At 35.0% G+C, this 27,457-nt stretch overlaps 1 protein-coding gene and 1 long non-coding RNA gene across 2 annotated transcripts in view; both read right to left on the reverse strand.

Moving 5' to 3' along the window:
• Positions 1–27,457, reverse strand: part of LOC137770642 (uncharacterized) — a 629,331-nt gene that overhangs the window by 239,073 nt on the left and 362,801 nt on the right. The window lies entirely within an intron of this gene.
• TUSC1 (tumor suppressor candidate 1) lies at positions 24,695–26,196 on the reverse strand. The gene has a single exon (XM_068552713.1). The coding sequence runs from the start codon at positions 26,007–26,009 to the stop codon at positions 25,395–25,397; it is 615 nt and encodes a 204-aa protein (XP_068408814.1). The 5' UTR covers positions 26,010–26,196; the 3' UTR covers positions 24,695–25,394.

Below are 27,457 nucleotides of genomic sequence, written 5' to 3' on the forward strand. Positions count from 1 at the left end.
GTTTAATTGTATTCAATGGCTTGTTTGAAGAGGTGAGCATCTAGAAAACTGACAAAAAGGAAGGCCATCCCCATTGCAAAGAAAAGAGTTCTATCTTTATGCTCTTTTATTATGTCCTTTGTATAATATCCCTTTTCCTTCCCATACATTTGAAGGAAATTTAGGACAAAGTGAGTAAAACACTTTTTTATGATATTAACGTTCAAAATGCTGCTCTTATTCCAACAGCAAAACTCTATGTAAAATCTTTAACTTGTTCATGTTCCGCTGTGTGATCCTTATATAACATTGACTTGAACGGAAGACATGAAGGAAAATCAGTGTTTATGTGTAATATTTCTAAAGGTTGAAAAATTACTACCCAAAATTGAAAATTATATATATGTGTATATATATGTAATATTATATATGTGCATATATATATATCTCACAAACTAAATCTGATAAAATATCACTTTTTAAAATGCTGCATGTAATACCAATAGTACTGTAAGCAGGTATGCAGCTGGAGATCTTTTCATTTTTAAGAAAATAAAGGGTTACTAAGTGAGGAAGGCCAATGACTTTTATTTTAATGCTAACATTCTATATAATACTATTTTTAGAGGTAAATTTTGGCCATTAAGATTTCTGATATATTTTGATATTTCAACAATATATTTCACTTCATTCATTAGTTTTACTTTTTTTTTTTAATTCTCACAGACAAAATTTTCAATCATTGGTTCCTCTTATAATGATTTTAGTACCTCTATTTTGGTATAATATTTAATTTGGAGAGTTCTTTTTCTCACTTCTGTAAACTGATTTCTCAAAGCTCATCTTTAAGTATTTCTGAAAAATACTGTTAGTGATGTATGAGTGTAGTTTGAGGTTTTAACCTTGCTCAAATGCCAGTTCATTATTTTTGGTATCTAGTAAATACTCATTAAAATCTGGAGTCACTACTTAAAAGTATTAAAACAATTTGCAGGGCTTCCCTGTTGGTGCAGTGGTTGGGAATCCGCCTGCCAATGTAGGGGACAAGGGTTCGAGCCCTGGTCCGGGGGGATCCCACATGCTGTGGAGCAACTGAGCCCATACGCCACAACTACTGAACCTGCGCTCTAGAGCCCGTGCACTGCGGCTGCTGAGCCCAGGTGTCACAACTACTGAAGCCGGCGCACCTAGCATCCGTGCTCCGCAGAGGGAGAGGCCACCGCAGTGAGAAGCCCGCGCTCCGCAACGAAGAGTAGCCCCCGCTTGCCGCAGCCAGAGAAAGCCGGCGCGCAGCAACAAAGACCCAATGCAGCCAAAAATAAATAAATTAAATAAATACATTTATTTAAAAAAAAAAACAATTTGCACATAACTCCCATCCTCTACTCACACAAAATGGAGGATTTAATGGGACCAGGTTAATATGTGGCTGAATTGTACCAAAATTCTTTCTACATTAACACAAGAAGACTTTTAGAAGCTAGGAAGTCAATTCCCCCAGCTCCCTGGCATATTACTTTTTAACACTTGCTATTAATTTTCATGAAAATGATTGAAAGTAACATTCACTAAATGTTTTGGAAATTTTCCAATCTATGTTAATACTTAATTGAAATGTGCCTAAGGCACTTAACATATATTAGCCTTACGATGATGGTTGTTTGGTTTTCCATAGGACTAAGAAAAATTGTAAATAACAGCAATGCCTTTGGGCAGGGAGGTTGTAAATTACAAACCAAAGGTTAATGAAAATGACTTTTCTGCACAAATGTTACTGTCAGAGGTAAAAAGAATGAGTTATTTGTTAGTTATGAAAATAAACAAGAAATAAAAAGTGTTCTCATATCCCACTCCTATTTTTCAATGTCTTGACCTTTTACTTCTTTTTATTCTGTGGGATATGCTTCTTTTGTACCAAATTTTTTTCCAACTTGTAGTATTCCCCTTTTATCTAATTTCTCTAGCTTTGAGTTCAAAATATTTATCTTGTTGATAACATGGTAAAAAGTTTCACTTTAGGTACATTTATAATATGGCCATTTCTGAGGTTTTTCTTACAAAAAGTCATAAAAAATGAATTGGGATGAATTCTGAATTATGCTTGAATGAGAATTAAGGGAAACAGTGGGATATGTAAACACAGAAGATTCTTTTGGTTCCATTCAACATACATTCAGTTTACTATTGTGTTTCATGTGTAAGATATTGTGCTGCTACATGGCGAATATTTTTAAAAAATGAAAAAAATAAAAATGGTCTCTGCCTACAATAATCTTACAGTTGAATTGGGTAAATATAACATATGCACAGAAGCAATTAGAGAATCAACAAAAGTATTAAAAAATAGAAAAAACTAAGTAGTTTAAGTTAGAGACAAACTTTGTTCCTGACTTTTCCTTTATAGGTATGAAAAAAGTTGTTTTACTCTCCTTAAGTTTAACAAATCATCAAGAATAGTATTAGGGACATTAAAGTGCAAGGATTCTACAAGACATTCTGAGTTCATTATCAAAAGCAGTTTTCTATCCAAAGGCTAAAAGCCACCACCAAACTCTACTGTTATTGTTGTAGACATGTGCTGCTTACTAATTTTAATGGAAGCATTAAGAATTTTTCTCTGAAAGATACTAAGCATACAATTAATTAGAAATGTTTGGGTTCACTTGAGAAATCAGAGCTCTTGTTAGCAAATCTTTTGTGCAAAGAAAAACTGTGGTTACAAAAGAATATAAAATTATGTACAAGGCACTTGAGAAAGTATGTACAAAGATACATGAAATTAAAAAGGAGCACATATGCTCTGGATTTCTCTTTTCTGAAATAACTACAAATGACAGGGATGGAGGTGTACAAATAAGTGAAAAGATATTTACAGACATTAACTTTATCAGTCAGCACAGGCCAAGGGTAGGAGTGGCAATGTTTGCACATAGCTATCATTACTCCCAATCTAACCACATGCATCTATTACAAAAACATGTCTTGACGCTCCAACAACATACACATTTCAGGTTGATCCCCCTTAAATCCTCTTTCCTCTCATGGTTCTGTTTCTGAGAACACTCTTCTAGTTTGTCTACCACTACTTTGATTCCTCTTTCTCTGTTTCCTCTACTCTCTTGCCTTGCTGCTCCTCTCAGCCCTTCAATGTACGCCATCCCTAAGCCTCTGGAGTCATTTTCTTATTCCTTGTCTTTCTATCTATAATCCATTATGTCTTATCATAAATCTTTGAGTATCATCTCTCCTCAGATGGCTCAGAATCCTGTATTTCCAGCTCTGAGTCTTCTCCCAAACTTTAAATCTGAATTTTTAACCTGCCTCGTTCCCAGATCCCCTTGATATACCTACTTGGACTTACATCTTAGGCAATCCTGTCCCAAACCCTCTCTCCACAAGAGTTCCGTACTCCCTGCTGTCTCTTCTCATGACTAAATGTCACTTGATCTCCCTCCTCCATCCCATCACTCTTCCTTAGAGACTCAGGTTTGATGCCTCTTTTTAAAATGACTAATTCCACCTTCTAAGAAGAAGTAAAACCCCTACTTTCCTCAAACTCCCACAAAACAAGACTGCATTATAGCTATTTGTCTTCTACTAAAATTTCCTTTTGGTTTTTAAATTTCTATTCATGGCACCCACCCGCTAGTCTTTCAAGGTTAAGAACTTTGAATCAATTTGATTTCTTTATCTTCCTTATCCTCACATTTAGTTAATGCTGAAAAACTAGCTTTTTCTCTGCAAAAGTCTCTGGTTTGATGACTTATTTTAGAATTTCAGATCCCCCTTCTCAAGCAGAAGTTGCCTCTTCTTTCCTCTAAACACCACCATGCAAAATGCTTTTTGCTATTTGTGTTCAAATATTTTACCCTTAACTATTATTATACTGGTGATAACAATGGTATAATGTAATTATTATACTGGGAATAACTTCTTCATCTGAGTATCTATAACAGCATCACCAAACAGTAAATGATAAATTCTTTTATTTACAAATAAGTTATTCCTCCTTTATTATTATACTGTACCTATACCAGTCTACCTGATACACTAACTTCTTAACAAGAGGTATCACACCTCTTCACTAAGTTGTTCAGTTCTGCTCCACATCAAATTCTATAGAGCCTTGATTTTCATTATCTTTTTCATAATCACCAATATCATCACCATCATCACCATCATATTCATCATTATTCTTATAGTGTTTTACATTTATTTGTGCATAGATTTTCATTTTCAAATGTTTATTTGTTAAAAAGGACAGCATAACATTTTAAGATCATATTACTAATTTTCCAGAGGATAAGGAATAACCTGAAGCACTTGGAAATATATAATAATCAAAATGTTCCCTGAACTTAAGAAGTTTAAACTTCACAGCAAATACATAATAAATAATATATGTTTGTGAGCCTTCACCTAGGGTTTGGGGACCTATGTCTTAAACTTGAGTAATTCTTTACCTATACTCCTTGAAGTACATAGGAATTTTTTCTTCTAAAATTTCCTTCTTTAACAAGTAACTGAAGCTGAAGGTATGCTAATGCAGGTACAATAATAAAAGGAAAGTGTACAAGCCTCCTTATAGCCTTTTTTTTTTTTGTTGGTTTCACATACCCCCACTGAGCCTGTGTTAGCAAAAGATTCCTCACCCAACAGTATTGTATTTCAAGAACACCTGTGCTTTCTGAGATGCACAGGAATTAAAGAGAAGGAAATTCCAATTCTCAAGTGAAAAGTCTATGAGTAGGTGGAAATATTAACTACTAAGTAGGCCAGTGCTACTAAACAAGCCATTAACATGATTTAAAAGATTATTTTATATATTTCTCTAGGTTTAACGGATATATCCTACAGTTGCTATATTAAAGATTTATCACACTGGCCTACAAGGATTGGAGGTCTCTAATTTTCCTTTCCCCTGTGGGACATTGTGTATTCAAAGCCTCAAACCTTTTTTTATCCTTTATTTCATCACAATAAATGTCAACAACCAATTTTTCACACTATACAACCGTAAGGTCTAAGCAGAAAACAACACAATGCAACTCAAAAAAGTAACCTGGATTTACCACTCTAGTAACTAAAAAGGAGAAGAGGGAAGAAAAAGATAACACAAAAGAACAAGGAAAGAAGTTTTCTTGCGTATCTGCTATGAACAGGATACTATGTTAGACAGTTAAACATATCTCTTTTAATCATTACAATTTAGAAAGATAAGTGTTATTATTTTCTATTTATATCCAAGGAAGTGACAAAATCAAACATCTTAAAAAGGTAGAGCTGAGATTCAAACCCAAGTTGTTTTTAATTCTCTAAGTCCGCAGGAGCCAAATAAACCAAATTTTAAGCAAAACAAAATGAGGGATAACTGATAAAAAAAATTTTTAAACCCATTCATGTAATTAATGCAAAATATAAAAGAGATCCTGGAATTTTTTAACCTCTTGGCAAAGTTTGGGTTGACTGAACATGCAAAATGGGAAGTTTAATTTGATGACCAAACATATCCCTTCCAAAACAGAAATATGAAGCTATTTCTCAGTAAAAGGATGTTCACTGAGTACACAAAATCTATACAGCAACAGATGTTTGGGGTTCAGTAGTTAGTCATGCAATTTTATTTAAAACAAGGTGCCTAAAATCTCATGAAATAGGATGAATTGAGAAATGAAAATGTCAATTTAGTATTGTATCTTATCAGAAATTACAGCCATTACAGTCCTGAGGAGGATGCAAAATACTGGTACCCCAAAGTTTCATTACGTGCTTAACAATTAAAAGAAACTTTTATTATGATTACTCTTGCTCCAGATTTATGCTCAACATGTAAAGACTCCTTCACCAGGAGGTGAAGGTCATAACTGACCTATGTATTTCAGCATTCAGGCCTCATCAAATACATTCTCTAAACCAATGAGTTAGCAAAAACCATACTCTGAGATCTTGAGGAAAAAAAAAAACAGGATGGGACTTCGAGATCTTTTAGGAACTCATGCTGCAATCTATTTTGGCTCAGCATCAATGAAAATGGTAATTTTTATCATAACATGAATATAATGTTAATTATTCCATGATATTCACTCTAACTTCTATTTCTACTGTGTCAGTGAATTTTAAGTCTAGTTTGAAAGACAAAAAGTGGCTTTTTGTTTATACATGAAACAATGACCATCATGTCTACTTACTAAATCACGTCAAGCTGTAAGGTTAGGAGGTCCTAAGAGAGTTGAAGCCAGAAACCCTTAAGTTAAAAATTTATACACTCAAATCAAATACCTAATACTTCTTTTTTGACCCTGAAAAGTTAAACATATAAGGTCAGAAGGAATTAAAAAAAAATAGTAGTGGCAAACCATGCTGTCATTTTTAATATGTCTTACACAGAAGCTGAGTCCTTAGATTCTGAAATGTTATTCCTTATAATTTATTTTAGAACCTACTTAATTAATATTCATAAGTATCCCTTACTGTCCTTTGTTTCTAAAATTAATACAATTCTAAAACTGGAACTCTTATGTTTGGTTAAGAGCTTAAATCTATGTTATTTTAACTTATGCAAAATCAACTGGAGAACTAAGGATAATTATCCAAATAAATCAACCAAAATCAAAGTTTTGCAGCACTTGTATGTAATGAATAATGAAAAAGATGTTTTAGATCCAAATTTTACAGATGAAACTTTCAGTTCATTATTTTAGAGGTCTGAAACTTGGCATGGTACTTAGACTTACAGAGTACTATGGTAGGCAGAATAATGGTCCCCCAGGATGTGCTCATTTTAAACTCTGGAACCTGTTACTATGTTATGTTACATGGCAACGGGAAATTAAGTTTGCAGTTGGAATTAAGGTTACTAATATTAAAATGACCTTAAAATAAGGAGACCATCTTGAATAACAGATAAGGAGATTATCCTGGCCCAATGTAATCACAAGTGTCCTTATAAGTGAAAAAGGGAAGCAGGAGAATCAATATCAGAGTGATGCAGCATGAGAAAGACTCCACTGGCCATTGGGCCTTTGCTGGCTTTAAAGGTGGAAGGACACCTTGAATCAAGAAATTGGCTGCCTCTAAAAGCTGGAAAAGTCAAGGAAATAAGATTCTCCCCTAGAGCCTCCAGAAGGAACATATCCCTGCTACCACCTTGATTTAGCCCATTGAAACATTTCATACTTCTAACATAAAGTTAGAAGTTTTAACAGAACTCTAAGATTAAAAAAAAAAATTGTGCTGTTTTAAGCCACCAAGTCTTTGGAAATTTGTTATAGCAGTAATGAAAAACTAATACAGATATTTCACAAACATATTACTAGTAGCTCCTGGATGGTGTATTGGTAGCAACACTCCTAATACCTAATACAGTGCCCTGCCTGGCGCATGCTGAAGTAATTACATTTGACTGACTACCAGATTCAATTTCCATAATAGGTAAATTAATCAGACAGACCATATATTGGGTTCACACTTTGTAATCCCTGATACAAGCCACACATATAACTGTTGTTTGAAGAAGTTAGGAAGACTAGAAAGAAGACAAGACTTTATTCTCAATTTTACTTTTTTTTGGTAGAGACAGCAAAATTTCACAAGGAAAAGAAAAAGAAAAATACAATGGCATATAACAATACTGAAGCAATGCTACCAAAATACCTGCAAAGTACTGAAAGTCAAAGCTAATTTAATGTGAAAATAAACCAGAACATTGTTTCAAAAATCTCTCTTAGAATTATAAAAGCAGAAATGGAATTCAGAATTTCCATTTTTAGCAGAGGTCAACTAAAAACTGATGATAATATAATGACTACTAAAATTAACCTTAATATCTGTATGTTACCTATATCTACATAATAATAAAAATATTTTAATGACTGTTAATTGTAAGGCAAATTCTCCCTTCTTTTCAAAAAAGATATACGTCCTCCTATTTCATAGTCAATACTACTACGAAAACACATGATTGATAAAAAAAATAAGAAAACTTATACTTAGTTTGTGATTATATATGGACAACTCTATTTTGCTATCCCCTAAATCTTCTTAATGAAAGAAAATAATGCAGTAGAAGAAAGAGTGAAAAGTAATTCATTAAGGGGATGTAGGCTACTCCTCTCTAATAGTAATCGACAGGATTCAAATAGGGGGATATTTTCTGGCATCCTTTATTTCAACTAACAAAGCACAACTGAAACTTGTATTAAAAGTGGGGGAAAGGAAAGAGGGGACAAACGTAATAGTTGTAATGTGATACAGATATGATTAGAAAGACCAGAATGCATCTTAGCTGTTCTGTTTGCTCAGACTCCAGAACAAAAATAAAATACCAGAAAAATGGACATATAAATGTTCTAAATTATAGAAAAAGTATTGTTTGCTTGTTTGTTTTTTTGATTTACACAAACTTGGGTCAAACTGTGTCTATTTTGAGACTGCCTAGGGGGTCAAATTGTCTTTTTCTCTGGAGTCCCTCAATATCATATGGTCATATATTGTATTTGCTAGAACTTCCCAAATAAATAATAAAACGTTGCCTTTTTTAGGTCTCTTCTTTACACACAAAATGCCATTATTTCTGGGGAAAATGTCAAACTACTTTAAGAGACTTTGAATCCATTACAATGGGTTAAATTGATGAAATTGAGAGAGTATTTAACATACTCTGAAGCCTGACAAATATAATCTGGTTGAAATTAGGGGAGCAGCTTAAAAGGTATGAGGGAAATGTGAGATGGAGAAAGTAGATTTTAATATATAATAATAAATTCTGTTTAAGTAATAGAAGACTATGTGCTAATCTCAATCATGATCTAGCTGCAAAAGTCATAAACAGGATTTTAGAGAGCTACATTCAGGACTACATAGAAAAGATAGTACACCATGATTAATCCAAGTTAATCCAGGAATAGAAGGGTGGTTCAACACTGATACGTATTTCAGCTTCTTAGCAAATTAAAGGAGAATATTGTATGATCATCTCAATCTTTGTGGATAAATGAAAAAATCCGATATCAAGTTACTATAAAACCTTCACAAAATATAAAATAGAGGGGGAAAAAAAAAAAAGGACTTGGAAAAAGTGTACCTTCCTAAAAGCAGACCTTTTAAAATCAAGAACATGATAAGGATGTACATTATCACTGCTTCCATTTAGAGTTCTGGAAGTCCTTGTTAGCACAGAGAAGAAAGGAGAATAAAATTATTAGAATTTTTAATAATATAATTATTCATAGATATTATTATTACTATATAAAATCATCAAAACATTCTACAAAAAAGTTAGAGAAAATAAGAGAGTTTAACGAGGTACTTGAATATATGGTCAGTATGCAATGAAATTCTGTATGCCAGGAAGAAACAAAGAAGGCAATCATCATCATCATCACCATTTTCATCATAACCACTATTTATCATTTATAATAGCTATCAAATGTAAAGTACTTAAGAAATGTTTAACAAAAGATACGTAAAAGGTGTATAGAAAAAATATAAATTTTTGTTGAAATATATTAAAGAAGATTCAAATAATTGGAGAGATATGCCATTCTTATGGACAATAAAACCTCCAAATTTATGTATAGACTCAGTGTACTATAAATCAAAATTCTTATAGTTTTTTTCAGAACTTGACATGTTAAATCTGAAATTTATATGAAAAAACCCAAATGACCCAAAAATAGCCACACACAAAAGATGCCATTTCTATAGAAATAAATATATGATGACAAAACAGAACAATTACTGCTTCCTAGAAGGATGCAGAAGTTGACTGGGAGGAGCCATGAAAGAACTTTCTGGCATGATAATGATGTTCTTCTATAAATTGATAGCCATTTGTGTGATACAACAGATGTATGCATATATTAAAATTCATGAAATGTTACACATAAGGTTTGTGCATTTCTCTATGCTTATTTTACCTAAACAAATATTGAAGTCTAGTTCATAATATGTAAGCTGAAGTGTTGGTGTGTTGAGGAGTACTGATATCCTCAACTTACTCTGCATCAAAAATAAGATGAATTGATGGATGGATGGAGAGAGAGAATGGAGAAATCTGTAACTGAGCAAATATTGTTTCTTTAAAGTTGAAGGTAAGTTTATGGATCACCAAGTAACCTTATATGACACTTATTCAAATTAATTGGTGCAACCACTTTGAAACACAACAGAATCTTGTAAAATTGAAAAAAGACCTTGCAATTCCACTTTTTCCTAGAGGTACACCTGCACTAATTTTCAATGTACAAGATACAGCATAGTTCCTAATAGCAAAACAATTGGAAAGAACTCAAATAATCCTCAAAACAGGCTGAACAAAATTTTGTTGTATTTGCACAATGGGATTTTTTTTTTTTTTGGATTTTTTATAATCATTAAAAAAAAAAATGCAACATGTGGATACACTTTAGGAATATATTGATCAAAAATGCTGTTAACAGAAACTACATAAGCAAAAAAGCAAAATAAGAAATACATTTTAGGGATACTTTTATATATGATGAACATGTATTTTTAAAAGGGAAAATGATAAATCCAAACTTTAAAGTATCAGTTACCCCTGACCATGAGTCAGGAGCATGAGATAGTAAAGGACCACCTAGTTGATGAAGCTGTGTTTCTTTTATTTCAGTTCTTAAATTGGGTGATGAGTTCATAGGTATAAATTTTACTATTATGGCTCCTATCTTCTATATATAGTATATTAAATATATATATTTTTAGGCATCAAATATTAGGAAATAAAATGCAAACTACATCTACCTACAATGAATTTGCATATTAATAATTAAAAAAGGAAAGGTCAACAAGAGAGATGAAAAAATTAAACATCTAGGAACCACCCCGTTCATGAAGAAACTTCCACATAGATTGCTTTCCACATATGCCATATGCCATTGCCACATATGCCATATTGCTGCCATTGCACACAGGTTTAATACTTTGCACACGTGTTTAATATTCATGTTCTCAATTTATCTTACAACAACTGTGGCGATACTATTAATTTCCCTGTTTTACACATGAGAAAGTTTAGAGGTTAAGTGATTTACTCAAGGACATACAACTCAGTGGAGATGGCAGAACAGTAATTCAGGATTGCCTGACTCTAGAGCCCAAGATTTATCATGTTGTACCTAGACGTTGTCACTGATTTTCAGGAGTCAATTGCCTTATAGGTCTCCAAATTGAATACTTTATATATTTATTATAGAAACACATTTTAAGAAAGCCCTCAACAATAAAAGTCAGTAATGTTACAAAGGGATTGTTCCACAACACATCTAAAGATTTTATCTAACTAATAAATAATAAAGAATGGATTTGTAACACTAATTAACCCAATCAAACAATATGAGCTATTGCCAAAATATAATAAAATTAAGGTTTCTATGTTTTTAAAGTAGTATTTTTGATTATCCTTATATCCACTGATGTTTAAAGATTCAACAGTATCCTCAAAATAAGAACTCCCATACTACCTTAAGTTTCAACAGGTGGAGAATGACCGCCTTAGTACATAGGTTATAGTTCAGCCTGAAATTGTCACATAAAAATGGTACTACCCTGAGAATAAATTGCAATAATATCTGATAATCACAATTCAAGTACTAACCTTCATGTTTGTCTTTTGATATCAGATTTTCTGTAGCTCTGAGGAAATAAAATAGATGAGTTTATCTGGCCTTCTCTACATCTTTTATGGCAATGAAAAAATAAAATCTATGTTTGATTTCTATATAAATATTATTTCAGGGAAACAGCTGTTAACTTCTTTTATTTTAAACCTCAGCCTGCCTTTGTATGGATAATCTCTTGGCTATCCTCCAGATTTGCTCTAAGTACTGATGACTCAACAAATAAAGAAAGTGTGAGTGAAGTGACATGTATTCCAGCCTCCACAATTCACTCATAAACCCAGCAGTGTTAAGAAGTGACATAGAATTATCAAATGTCTGGGTTGTAGATAATCTTCCAATCATTTAGAATCATGTAGATAGCAGCGGGTTTACTAGGAAAGAAGATGTAGCATACGACCTTGAAAACAGGTTTAGATGGCTTCTCTTTATTAGAGTCAACTGCTTTATTCTTTTTTGTAATCAGACAGACCCATTCCTTCCATTGCAGCTGATGACCTTGCTTCACACTTTGTTGAGAAAATAGAAGAAGAAGAAAGTAATGCCTTTAGAGTCCCTCCAATAAATCTGCTGCTCTACCTGTATCTCTTTATCCCCTATCCGCTTTCTTTCTTATGACAAAGAATGAAGTGTCCCTACTCTCTTCTAAGGCCAGTCTTTTCATATATTCTCAGACTTCCATCCTCTTGTCCCTATCTCTTCTTCTGGAGGACACTGATCCCCTATTCATATGCTCCAGGAATATCATCTTTCCCTTTCCATTGTATCATTCCTAGAATTCAAAAACATAAAAATACAAGTTTCTCTTAATCCTGTATTGCCTTATTATCATTTCATTTTGTTGTTATTGCTATTCCTTTAAATAGGAAAGTCTTCAAAAACCTATTATTAATTGTGCATCTAGGATTCACTTTGTCAGCTCCCCATCTTTCTTTTCAACCGCACCACTGAAACCACCCTAGTCAATGTCAACCATGGCCTCGGTGGTGACACATCTCATGGCTGCTTCTGTGTTCTCTTCTTACTCAGCCTATTCATGGTATTTGGCACACTTGGTAATCCCCCATCCCTGTCATAGGCTCTTTGGCATCCACGAAGTATCATGCTGTTGGTTTTTGTTCTATTCCACAAGCTGCTCCTTCTAAGTTTTCTTTACTGACTTCAGCATCTTTAGGTGAGATCCAAATATTTGGGAGTTCAGGCCACTTGTTTTTTCTATCTATAATTACTCTCAGAAGATTTCTTCTATTCTTTATATATTGATGCCCAAATTTTCATATCCAGCCCTGATCCATTCCCTGAGGTTTAAATTCTTGTATCCAAGAATTTATAACATATCTTTATGTCTATTTCTAAAAAGGCATTATCTAGATTTCTCTCTTGGCCCCCAGATCAGTCAGACTGATGATTTAGAATGTAAAATGATATTCTATATTTCCAGCACTCAAAGTCAATGGCTTAGAATCACACTTAGAGCAAAATGCAAATTTCTTTTCAGAGTTTACAAGGAAGTTCTGGCTCTCATTACCTCTCATTTCAACTACATTCTCCTTACTTCCCTCTGCTCACTTCAATTTTCTCTTTCAGACTTGACTAAAACCAGTAGGTAATTAATTAAAAGAAATTTTTTCATATGTGATTCATTTTAATAGATTCTTCAGGTTTCCTTCTAAAATGCTAAAATGTTTTTCTCCATTTGTACTGCACAACTTTTTAATTGACCTCAAGCTATGTTTTGATTAAAGCAACCCTTGGATTTTTTGATCCCTCATAGTATTGCTGAAAATTTTCACTACTGGTTTTTCAAATACTCTATGGAATTTGATGAAGAGGGCCCTTACTGCTGCTATTCATGTTACCATTATTTCAGAACAAAGATGCATAACAGGCCACATAAGTAGGGTCATCAGTGGGATAACTAGATATAGGAGCAATAGATTTTTAAGGTGCTCTGATTTTCCTCACTTCACAGGGAGTTTGCTGCCTTTTTATTTTATTTCTTCACCATTCAGAAAGCTTTAGAGGCTACCTTATAAAAAGTTCAGTTTCTAATAATGGATGATTCCAAATTTTTGTTTTAATTTACCATAAGGCCAAGAAGACAATAGCTACGTCTTCCTTTTCCTTTTGTAAGAAACTTTGATCTAAATGACTAATCAAGTACAGTAAACATTTTACTTTAGAATGATACCTATTCTTCCTCTATCTTGTTTTGTTTCTATTTGATTTTATTTGTAACTGCTGTGTTTAAATATATTTTGTGGGTAAGCTTTGGCAAAATCTTTTTGCAAGTAAGTGGGATATATAAATTTTTGATACATATAATAAACTGCAGTACAGTATTGAGCTGCTTACCAGCAGCTCTCTTTAAATGGAGCTCCTGGTTTTAGTAGATGAGAAATTGAATACAAACCTAAGCTGTGTGATACAAAAATCATTGTAATCCAGTAATAGAAGATGATGTTCTCAAGGGGAAAAAAATAATCCCACTGTATTCTGTACTTATTAGACAGTACTATTCAAAGGAAATATAAGTCAAGCTATATGTGTGCTTTTAAATTTTCTTGAAGCCACATTAAGAAAGTAAAAGAAACAGATAAAATAATTTTATTAACATATTTTATTTACCCCAATATATCAGCTGTTATAATTCTAACATGTAGTTAATATAAAAATTATTAATGTAATATTTTAAGCTTTTTTGACTAAGCGTGTTAAATCCAGTGTGTATTTCACACTTACTTTATGCATCTCAAGTCAGACTACTCAAATACTCAACAGCAACCTCTGGCTATGGGCTACCATATTGGCCAGTGTATTAGACTCACATATCTGTAAGTGAATACCAATTTAAGACACTAGTACAATTATGAGGCTATTATGAACCAAATTCTAAATCACCATTATGTGGAATACACAGGAAGTTTAAGTAATATAAACAAGAGGAAAGATACATTCTTCACTTCCCCTGAACTCAACTTCAGTGATTCTATAACATAGCATTTTAGATATTTCCTTTCAAATAAACATGGTTTTGTGCTTTACCTCCTGCTGCAGCAACTTCAAAATGCTGCAAGTAAAAAGCTGCTAAAAACTACAAATTGCCACCTAAGAACCCCTGCCTACATGATGATAATTAGTCCTATTTTTGAAGGACCACAAATTATTGCCAAACAATTAGATACATCTCTAGGAAAACTCATCTTGTTTCTTTCAAAATACATTTTTGGAAGAAGAAAAAAAGTAATCTGCTTCCATTCAGCTTGGGAATCTTCTTTTTTTTTTTCAAAAGTAAAAAATAATTATTTATTCCCTATAATATTCCAGGTACTTATTAGGGATACAGGGTGAATAAGACACAATTCTTGCCTTTGAGAATTCACAATCAAATGAAACACATGATGTACGTTTGTATAATGTCACCTTTCAAGATAAATATTCACTTACTTCAGTGAAAGCTTCTAAAAGCAAGCAAGACCTTATTTTTTAAACTATCTTATTGAGGTATGATGGACAAACACAAAGCTGTACATATTTAATGTATACAACTTGATGAGTTCAGAGATAAGTATATACCTGTGAAACTATCATCACAAGTTATGCCACAAACATATCCCTCATTTCTAAAAGTTTCCTACTGACATCTTTATTTTTTTGTGTGATGAGAACACTTAACATAAGATCTACCCTTTTAGCAAAATTTTACATGTGCCATACAGTACTGTTAACTACAGGCAGTATGCTGTACAGTAAGATCTCTAGGATTTATTCATCTTGTATAACTGAAACCTTATACCCTTTGACTAATACCTCCCTGTTTCCCCCTCCTGGCAACCGGCGTTCCACTCACTGCTGCTATGAGTTTAACTCTTTTAGATTCCTCATATAACTGATACCATGTAGTATTTGTCCTTCTGTGTCTTGCTTATTTCACTTAGGAAACTGTTCTCCAGGTTCATCCATGTTGCCACAAATGACAGGATTTCCTACTTTTATAACATTTTATATATATATATATATATATATATATATATAAAATATTAATATATATATATTAAACATTTTCTTTATCCATTCAGTCATCAATGGACATTTAGGTTGCTTCCATGTCTAAGCTATTGGGAATAATGTTGCAATGAACATGGGAGTTCAGATATGTCTTTGACATCATGATTTCAATTTCTTTGCATATATATACAAAGTGGGATTGCTGAATCATATGGTAGTTCTATAGTTAATTTTTTGAGGAACCTCCATACTATTTTCCATAGTGGCTGCACCAATTTGCATTCCCACCAATAGTATACAAGGGTTTCCTATTTTCCACATCCTCCTCAACACTTATCTTTTTTTTTTTTTTTTAATTCTTTTTAGGTAATAGCCATCCTAGCAGATATGAGGTGATATCTCATTGTGGTTTTGATTTGCATTTCTCTGATGAATAGAGATGTTGAGCATCTTTTCATATACCTACTGGTCACTTGTAGGTCTTCTTTAGAGAAATGTCTATTCAAGTTCTTTGCCCATTTTTTAATCAAATCATTTCCTTCCTTCCTTCCTTTCCTTCCTTCCTTCCTTCTTTCATTCCTTCCTCCCTCCCTCCCTTCCTGTCTCCCTTCCCTTCCTTCTTGCTTGCTATTGAGCTGTAGGATTTCCTTATATATTTTGGATATTAGCCCTTTATCAGATATATGGTTTGCAAATATTTTCACCCATTCCACAGGTTGCTTTTTCATTTTGTTGATGGTTTCCTTTGATATGCAGAAGCTTTTTAATCTGATGTAATCTTACTTGTCTATTTTTGCTTTTGTTACCTGTGCTTTTAGTGTCATATCCAAGAAATCATTGCCAAGGCCCATGTTAAGAAGCTTTCTTTTCTATATTTTCATCTAGGAGTTTTAAGGTTTCAGGTCTTATGTTTAAGTCTTTAAACCATTTTGAGTTAATTTTTGTATATGGTTTAAGAGTTCAATTTCATTCTTTCGCACATGGCTATCCAGCTTTCCCAGCACTGTTTACTGAAGATACTATCCTTCCACATTGTGTGGAATATTCATTTTTAAATTGTATCTAAAATTAAATGAGTTGGTGAGAATTTATACAGATCAGGGGAATTAAAATGGGAAGAGAGCTTTATGCATGAAAACTAGAAAGGCTCAGTAATAGTGACTCAAAACCACCTGCTCATACCATTATGCTATTTACCTCTCTTAGTGTAAACTTTTTTCGTCTTGTCCTCCCAATTAATATAAACCAAAAACTGAAAAATAGATTTTGTTAAACAAAAAAATGATAAATTATTTTGGATTGAAAAAAGATATTTATTATTTACCTCCCTTCAATTCTTTGCAAGCCTTCCAAGGTAGGGACTGAGGACAGTGCCTGTCACAGAGCAGGTACTCAACTTACATTTCAAAAGTGAATGATTGTTAGTTTCATTAATACAAGAATGGATTATTTTAAAATTTCTCACCTTGTATATATGTTTGAGACCTGATCTTCAGAATGCAAAATACAAACTAGTAGGTGAATTATGCTGTTTCTTTCCCTGTTTAAGATAGCAGGGAGAACATATCAATGTTCAAAAATTATGTGTCACTGGCTTTATGCCCTATCAATATCCATGTAGACCAACAGAGCAAATAATCCTCATCAGGAAGGACTTTCAAGTGGTACAAAAAATGATAATAAAAATAGTTCACATAAACATTGCATGATAGAAGCAGTAAGATATGCAGGGCTGGTGGGGTTAGAAGTAATTGAATTTAGGTTTCCTTGGTGAATGTTGTGTACATACATTGAAACAGTATATCCACAATTTTATAACGTGTAACACTCAGGGTATTATTTTAATCTCTTATGACAAACGTTTTAGATTAATTGCTTTGATCATTTTGAGACAGAACCAGTTATTTTTAAGCAATATGATAAGGCTTATTCCTTGTATCATTTAAAAACAAATTTTAATAAAAGTTATCTTAAATATTGTTGCTGTTAGCTTTAGCAAATCCTTTTCATTTGTATCAGGTTTTAGATTTTCAATGCGCTTTCATGTACACTCATCTCTTTTGATTTTCTCAACAATTCTGAATTGATGTTACTATGCTATAAGTAAAGATATTGAATCCAATTGATTCTTCTGACTGCAGATTAAAGAAAGGAAATCCCGAGAGACTGCCATAAAAATCCAGTCTTCCCTTCCTGTATAAATGTACCTCATTCTTTGCCTTTATCAACATCCTCCTCTGATCAACATGCTGCAGATACAGAGACAGTTTGCCATCTCTGCACAAAGGACCCAAGAACTGTTTCTCATCAACTTCACAATCCTGATGTTAAGCCTGATAAACAAAGAGAGGGCACTGTTTTCCTTACATTTCTTATTAATATTTTATATTTCTTTCCCAACACTAGTCCTGATTGTCAAGTCTCCACTTTGTCCCTCCCTTCCACCCCACACACACTGCCAAGACTCCAAAATTATGAAATTTTCAAATTTGCACATGCATGATCTAATTAATTATACTTATCCTAATAGGATTAATTCAAGATACACAACATATAGAAAGAAATCATCAGAATTCAGTTACCAGTAAGACTGCTTAGTGAAATCCAACTTTAGAAATAAAAAGTTCTCTTGTGCATCTTGAGGTTATCTTTCAGAGTTTTCTCTTACGTGTTTTTTCTCCCAATGGCCAATATGATTTCTACACTTGTAGCGTGTTTCTTGATATCCAGAATCACCTGGGCTCTCAGAACCATTCAGCCGTCCTTTTATTTATCTCCCAATTGACCACACTTTAAATATCTTTCATCAGTGTTTGAAAGTTTTCTCCACTTTTAGAGCAGAAAATCAGCTAACTTAATTCAACAAATGATTTTACTGTTTCATTGAAAAGACATGACCTCACTCAATCTACCTGTCTCCAACCTCATTCTTTCTCTATATTATATCACCTGCTCTTTTCTCCTTACCTCCTCTTCAATAAGAATTTAATCTATTCCTTTACCAGACTATTCTAATCATCTGTGCATTTGAGTTAATCCATTCATGAGAACATGTTACCTCTTTATATCTTCTTCCATTGGGCTGTTCATCTCACTTTCCAGTATTCGCATCTCTCCTGAAACATACTCAAATTCATTCCATACACAGAATACAAATAATAATACCCTCAGCAACTTTTCCAACTCTGTTCTTCTCTTTAAGATACTTATTTAAAAATATTCATTGCCAAATTCCTTGTAACTGCTCAACAATTTATAATCTAAGAGTTTGCTCCCCAAATCTAATGACTTAATAGAACCATTAATTGTTGATCACAAGTTTACTTGTCAGTGGTTTTGTTGACCTGGGCCTGGCTGAGTTGACCTATACAGGGCTTGTGCGTATCTGTGTGATTAGCTGACTGACTGGTAACTGGCTGGTTGAAGATAGTTGGCTGGCCGTTGGCTGGGGTAACAGGAGTGATCAGTTTACACTCATTCCACCCAGCATGCTAGCTTAACGTTGTTCATGTGGTGACAACAAGATTCTAAGAAAGTATAGCAGTGTTCATGGTCTACTGAGTCCTATACACAAAGACATTGTCAGTTCAGTTGCATTCCATTGGCCAAAGCAAGGAGCAACAAGAAGCTCCATCTGTTCATAGGTAGAGTTGTAAAATTACTTTATAATGGCTATGGATATAAGGATGAATGGACAATTAGACCATTTTTTATTTGGACTCTATCACATCTTGCTTAACTTGTTTGTAGTATTAAACAGTTCATTCTTTCATCAAATCTATCTTCCCTGGGTTTCAGGAATTACAATCTCTTAGATTTCCCCTTACATTTCTAGCCTACTCTTTTGAGTCTCCTTTGTTGGCCTTTGTTAGTTCTTTGAATATACGCTTTTGTCTAAGTTTATTCTTTGGTCTTTATCTCTTATAGCTGTAGATGTTTCCCCCATAATTGTATCATCTTTATCTACTGCCTTGTAACAAGCTCTGCTTTCTGAGGAAACAAATCAAGAAACATACTCTTCCCCAACAACTGATGGTGTTCAAACACTGTTACCACTTAATTGTACCATTCCTCTAATTTCTTTACTGGTATTCCTACCTCCAGTTTCCCCTTTCCTCTAATTATCTGCTGCCTGTGTAATCTTTCTTAAAACTACACCTGATCATGATATGAGCTACTCTACAATTCTAAATCAATCACCTGCTCAAAGAACTTTGATTTTTCTCCATTGAACGATTAAATTCTCATTTGGAGTTTAAGGTCTTTCACTGTTTGACCACAGTCTGCTTTACTCAATCCTCTATACCCTTCACTGCAGTCATATTACAGTCTTTTTTATTCCTAGAGCATTCCCTATACATTTCTATTCACATCCCTTTGCTCATGTTCCCTTAGTCTTAAATAATCATCCCATGAGACCCATCTACTTGATCCCCTATGTGTCTTTTAAGAATTAGCTCTAATAACATTTCATGTGAATCCTGTTCTTCCTACTTTGGGTCGTTAATATTTTCTCCCTGATTTCCTATTTTACATTATATGTCTGCATCTTTGCATTGGATGTTAAACACTTCAAAGGAAGAAATGATTTCATAGATTGTATTACTAATGGTCAAAGATTTTATACATGAGTTATTAAAAAATAAATATCTGTTGAATGATATTGAATCACTGAGGATACAACTTTTAAAAACCCTGTAACCAGTAATATATACCTAGTATCTAATTGTAAAACCTAATTTTTCATGTGTACGTTTTGAGTTAGTTAAATCAAGAAAGCATCAAACTAGATTAACTGAAGATCAGATTTTGAGATATATCATTTTGCTCCATGGAATCTTCAAGATGCATTAAATTAAATACAATAAAAGTAAAAGTATGCAAATCAATATCAATATCAGTAGTCACTGTTCATTTATTGAATCAACCTGGGTCCCCACAGGAAAAAAATGGCACACTGAAGGTGAGTAATTTTTAAATGGTCTATCAGGATCTATAAATATTTTTGAGCACATAACAAAATGCGTATATCATTTACTATACTAAGAACACTTTAGAACACACACAGAAAGAATAAATTTTAAAAGCATGAGGTAAAAATAAATGTAAATAGAAGACCCGAGATTTTTAACCTGCTCTCAGCATACCTGCATACCCTACTCTAAAAATTATTGGTCAATAGTACATACACCAATTTATCCTCTGAATTAAAATAAATTTGCATTCCTTAGTGTTTACCTCATGCAAAATGAAACAAAGGTCCTTAGATAACCTATGCCCAAAATTATGAATGAAGAAAAAGGAAAAACTGTGAAAGGCATTTTTGAGGCAAAAAATTTTAAGATTTGATAACCATTTAGATATAAGGAGCATTGGAAAAGATATTCAGAATGATTTATAATTTTTTTCCTATAGCCATTAGGCAAATGCTGGTTATTTGAGTTATGGAATGTAAGAGATAGGACATCTAAGTTTACTTTTGTATTACTATTAATTTGAAAATCTTTCCATAGTTTATTGGCTATCCAGTTTTTCTCTAATATAAAGGATCTGTAAGTTCTTTTGCCTTTTTCTGCATTGGGATGATTGCCCTTGTTTGATTTATAAGAGTTCTCGATAGATATAGATATTAACGTTTTGTCCATTTTATGTTCTTTGTGTCTGGCCTCTTTTCCTCAACATTTTGTTTCGGAGACACCCATATTTTCATGTGTCATCATAGCGTTCATTCTTACTGTTGTATAGTATTCCATTTTTACTCCTACTAAGAGAATTTCCTAACTCAAAGTGGGTTAAACAATAAGGAAATGTATTTCCTAAGATAACTGGAAGTCCAGATGTAGGACAGACTCTGGGTGTGATAACCAGAGCTGCAATGATATTATTAAGATATGTTTTCTTTCATCTCTCTGAACTGCTACTCTTATGATCACAGGATAGCTGCCAGGGTCAATGGGCCATGTGATAAGGTTTTACCAGCAGAATGTGACCAGGGGAATTTATATCACTTTCACACTTGGCCAAGCCTTTCTTTTCCTTTCCCATATGCTGAAACCTGGACCTGCAAGTAACCTATTTCTACCACACAGATGAAACAATGACCTTGGGCAAGGTAGACAAACATGATAAAAAGAATCTGAGACCCTGAATGACCATGTGGAGCATAGCTTCCTGACATCCTGAAGCACCTGAATCAGGAAGTTTATGTACCAGATTTAAAAATCTTGTTTTTAATAGTCACTGAATTGTTGGGTTTCTTGGTTATTAGCAACAGAGTCTTCACCATAACTTAAGTCAGACCCATTAAGTTTAAAATACAATGGAGGTTTTAAGTTTAAAATGAATCAAAAATAAAGTGAGGATACCTGGAAAAATGAAAGGCCATGGAAGATTTTTATCAGTCCCAAGTATGAGGTCTGCGGTAGATTGTTGTTCAAGTTCCTCTCTCCAAGAACTCAGTTTTTAGAGTAGAATGCCTATCACTCAGGAAAGAATTAAGCACCAACAAACTCACTGCTGTCCTTTCTCAAATTTTCTCTAAAGTCTTTCTCAAATTTTCTCTAAAGTCTAATAAATTAACATGAAAAATGCAAAGACTATATACTGACAAGTCGACTCTGCATATGAATTTTTTAATAAGCAAAATCCCCTATGGATTAAACACAACATAGTTTAATTCAAATCATTAAGAGATGCTAATCTTAGTTTAAGCTTTAAAATCTGAAATTTGAGCACGATAACCTCATAAAGTCAGACGTGGGTATTATCGGTTTTCCTTGGTTCGTGTTTCCATTGCACAAATAGATTTATATAGTGTCTATATCAGATAGGTAAAATATATATCAGGAAAGCAAGTTTATAGTAGAAAAATTAGAACTTATAATTGATCAATTAATCACTGAACAGAAATATTAATAAGTTTTTTCATTCACTCATGAAGATTTTATGACAAATTCTCAGTGAAAATCTGTTCCTTTAATCAAAATAGAAAATGGTATTTTGGCACTGGGATCAAAATCATGTTGCTAACAATTATTTAGTATATACTGATGATTTAATTTATTGAATAATTTGGTATTAGTTTCATCATGGCAATACTCATAAATTGGCAAATCTATGTCTAAGACTAAACAATACAAAGAATATTTTCAAGTATTCTTCAAATATTCATTATGTTCAAGAAGTATAGCAAGGACAGCTTGTTCTATGATCTACAAAATACCCCATTTTATACTGCTTTGATTTACATCCTAATTTTTACAGATAAAAACATAAAGATGGTATACGTTTGTGAGTAGCAGCAATAAAGATTGCTGATTAAAAAAATGCCAACCCTCCTCACTGAATTTGCTTGCTAATATGACACATATTTTTGTTGCTCATTTCTATTATAAGCCCTCTTTTCATTGCACAACAAATCTGAAGTTATGAAAATGTCATTGTAACAAAGTATGATAATCTGCAGTTTTAGGTTATTTTAGATCAAACTAGAGCCTAGACAAAACTTTTCTAAAATCAACTTTACCCATTTCTTAAACAGGTACATATTTTGATATAACAAAACATCTTTTATATTACTACATGATACTTCTCATCAGGTATCATTGGGGAAATTCAACAAAGTTGAGCCTTAACCCATTTATAGGGGCATTTGGGTTTCAGAATTTTTAAGACTTTTCAGGAATTATGCTCAAAAAAATTCCTCATTCGTGTGTGTGCCTTATTACAAAAGTTTTCTTCACCATACTTATACATGATTTTAAAACAAAGGGTGTTTAAAACTAGTTAAACTTAATATTTTGCTTAGTTCTTGAATCGCCAGTTGCCACAATCAGGAAATATTTTAAACTTTTTGTATTATTCCCTTATTATAAAGGCTTTATCTCCCCTGTTTGTTTAAAAGGAGAGAAAAATGTCAACACATTCGAAATATACGTATCTGCTAATACCCATAAAGTCATAGAGGAACAAAATACAGAAGGAAAGTAAAGTGACAGTAAAATATGCACTTGAAATTTCACAATTTGGATTATAATTCTTACTGATAGATCTTATTTTGAAGCAGGTATTCTGCAGATAGCATTTCAATAAAATTTTTATAACATTTTAAGGTAGATAGTAAGTTCATTTTAATGGTGAGAAAACTAAGGCTTAGAGATTAACTAATTTACATCCAAAGTAGAAGTAGGGCCAATATGCTTTTTTCCATTCTTCAATTCCTACTGCCTCCTAAAAATGTTTTAATTCTTTCGCTATTAGAAAACGACGTAAAGGGGATAGAAATACTTTTCATATACCTACTTATTCTCACCAAGTTTCTTCTCATATTTCTTGGTCATAGGGGAAGATTTTAATGTTCAAAACTATCAATTACTTTTAAGCAAAATGCCCAAAGTGTCTTCAATACCCAGGATTAGAAAAAATCTCAACACTACTTTCTTTGGCAACTTGTTTTATAATATATACTATGAAACTTCTGGAATATTCCACAAATAAAACAAACATTCTAACTCATGATTTTTTTCTAGCTGTAACAGAAACTCTTCCATTTTTTTCTGCCTCCTTAAACTGAAGTGTTCTCCACCACTTAAACACCCTTTTACACCTATGATTTTTACCAGGTACAATGGTATCCTCTTCATTACTAGGCAAAGGTGTTATTCATTAACAAAGTACAATCAACTGATTTTAGAATATTTAAGATAATCACATTTTTTTTTTCCTGCACTGAAATTACAACTGAGACTTAAATCACTTTGTTTTGGGACTTCTGATATACATATAATTCATAATTTCTTAAAAATTCTTAAACATTAGCAATATTAGGCAAAGTAGCTGTCTGCTATGCTGTCAAGTCTAAAACGTATAAAAAATATAAAATGTTTAGACTGTCTAATCTTTAGATTATTTTAAAAGATCACTGTTTCATAAAGCGAAAAGAAAATTAAGTTTACAAAGGCTAATCAAGTTGATATTAAAAATAGGTATAATATATACATACATGTATATTTCTTAAAGAAACGTGGAAACATTTCACACACTTTAAATAACAGTCGTGGGATAGCTTTAGGTTATTTTCAGTGCACCAAATTTATTTGCCGATCAAAGAATTACTATAGGCAGATAGTTTAAAAATTCCCAGGGCTGGGGGAGGGGAGCAGAGTGGGGTAAACAAATCAGTATATATTAGATGTATAAAGACCAGAGCCAGGGCAGACATGAGTTTCTAAATTATATATATCACTTTTTTCATAAAAGGGTGGTACTTCATAGGCTATCCAAGTAACACCGACTTATAAAAACAAACCAAATACTTAGAATGTTGGCCACATAAGAGAGAGCGGCTGGAGGCTTTGGGAGACTGAAGAATGAACAAACTCAACCAATTCAAAATGTATTATTCATCCCTCAAAGAACCAAAACAGAGGGAAAAAATACCACAGGTCCTCACAACACTCAGAAAAGTTCAGGCATCAGGACGTGTTGACTGGCACCCATTTCTTGCTGTTTTAAAACCCGCCCCTCCGCTGCCTGGCCTCTCTCTACGGAAACGAGCAGCGGCCAGAGAAAGTTGCTTTGTACACGCAGGGACTCAGATGGCCCAGCGCCCTTCTCGGCCTCTGCCGCCCGAACGCGACGCGCCCCCGGAAGTGACCGGGCCAGGCAGGAGGCGGGAGCGCGCGGCTCAGGCGCGCGCTAGCTGGGGGCAACCGTGAACGGAGGAGGAGGGGCCCGCGCGAAGCCCCGCCTCCCCCGGGCTGCGGCCTCCGGCTACAGCCAGGGTTCCGATGGCTCGGGCTCCGGCTCCGGGGTTCGCTGGCCTGAGTCGGGTCTGCGTGGACAGGGCTCCTCCTTGTCCCCACGCGGGCGCGGCCCCCGCTGTTCGACGTGCAACTGCATCAGGGCCCGGCGGTACATGGCCTCCAGCTTCTCAAGCCGGGCTCTCAGGGCCCTGGGGCTGCCCTGCTCGTCCTCGGGGCCGCCGCCCCTAGCCCTCCTGTTCGTGCTGGCCTCCTCGGGGCCCGGGGTCGCCCTCGCCGCCTCCGCGTACGCCCCGTCATCACCCTCGCCGGGGAGCCGCAAGGCCTGACGGAAGAGGCTGCGGTTCTCGCGCTTCAGCCGCCGGTTCTCGAGCCTCAGTCGGGCGTTCTCCTCACGCAGCCGCGCGTTCTGTCGGTCCCGCTCGTCCCGCGCGCGGATGGCCTCTAGGTGGCTCGCTGCCAAGTCGGCGAACCGCTCCTCCAGCTGCTGTCGGGCGCCGCCCGCGCGGCCTCGCCAGCCCCCGCTGCCGCCACCCCCACGAACGCGGCCCGGGCGGCCCTGCCCGCGGCTGTCCCCTCCGCCGCAGCTCCCGCGCCTGGTGGCGCCACCACGCATGCGCCACATCGTCCCAACCGCGTCGCCAGCCCCTTGGGCCGAGGGGCCGCGCGCCCAGGCGCCAGCGAGTTCGGGGCCCGGCAGGGCAGTCGGGGCAACAGCGCAGGAGGAGAGGAGGTGGCGGGCGGCGGCTGCTGGCTTGGGGCCAGAGGAGGCCGGGAGTTTGCCCGGTTTGAGGCGTGTCTTGTCTCCTCGGGTGGAGCTGCCCCCCTGGGCCTGCGATCTCCAGGCCGGCTCACACACAGTGCCCCTGGGGAGCGCCCTGCGGCTCAGCCCTTCGGCAGCGCGGGGAAAAGCGTGTATCCTCGGCCGGGCTCTGCCAGGGCTCTTCGGCGCGGGCCAGGGCACTGCAGGAGCCAGCCGGCCTCGCCCTGTCTCCAGCGCAACCACCAGTTACCTTGCCTTTTACAGGGCAATCTCAAAGCAAATAATAATACAATGAGAAGTTCTGGGACAGCTTTATGGGGCACGTTGAAAAGCTATAACGGGTTTATTTAGAACCCAGCAGTTTAACCCACCTCTAAGCTTAAGGAAACATTCAACAGAGTGGAGCTGAGCACCTGTCATGAGGCCCTCAAGTGGGAACGGGTAGCTCTCAAAAGAATATAGGCATTTCCCAGTTTGTGGACAGCCAGGGTTCCACTTGGCAAATTGTTTGCAAGTCTATAGAAACAAGCTTATACGTACTTGATGTGCTCAGGTCTGTTAACAAAACCTATGAAACTCAAAATGTGTCTCACACGTTCAAGAAACTTTACTCAGTAAATTCCAAAATTTCTGGGTGGATACAGCTCATTGAATGAATCACACTCTTAGTTTCTAAGGGACTCAACTTACACAATAATTGGATAATTGCAAAGTAAATTAAGGATAAGACTGATGCCAGAATCTCATGGGAGAGAGAGGTGTTAGCCAGAATCTATATTTTCAACAAGGTCCCAGGTAATTCTTAGGTTAACTGAAGACTTCAAACCACCGGAACAAGTAAAGGAAATAGAAGAGCATTTAAGAAACCTGGTTCACAGTTGGGGTTTTCCTTGAACAGTACAAATAAAGGTAAGTAACTAGGGGAAAAGACAGAATTATTCAACTTTTATCCTAAAACACCACAAACACAAACACAATCTCTCAATTGTCATTATCATTTCATGAAATCAAAAAGTAGGATATATAACTTCAGAATTTTAAGAAATATAAATTTAGTTTTATGAAAGAAAAGACCATATCATTCTTAATTTCCATTAAAAGTAGATGGTGAAAACTTTGTTGCAGACATACACCAACTTTTCTATGTATTATTGAACAAAAAATAAGTTTTTTCCCATAGTGTGTATAGAGACTGCAAGAAAAAATGCTGGTGTGTAAGGAAAGGTGATTAGTTCCCGATTTTAGACAAGAGCTTTAGGGAGCCCTGAGATAAGAAGATAGATATGCCACACAAGTTAGAGAAACTGCAT

The sequence above is a fragment of the Eschrichtius robustus genome, chromosome 10 (genome assembly GCF_028021215.1).
Source record: "Eschrichtius robustus isolate mEscRob2 chromosome 10, mEscRob2.pri, whole genome shotgun sequence".
In the NCBI taxonomy this organism is placed as follows: Eukaryota; Metazoa; Chordata; class Mammalia; order Artiodactyla; family Eschrichtiidae; genus Eschrichtius; species Eschrichtius robustus.

Coding starts and splice junctions, on each gene's coding strand:
- TUSC1 (XM_068552713.1), bottom strand. CDS start 26,009: ATGTGGCGCATGCGTGGTGGCGCCACCAGGCGCGGGAGCTGCGGCGGA.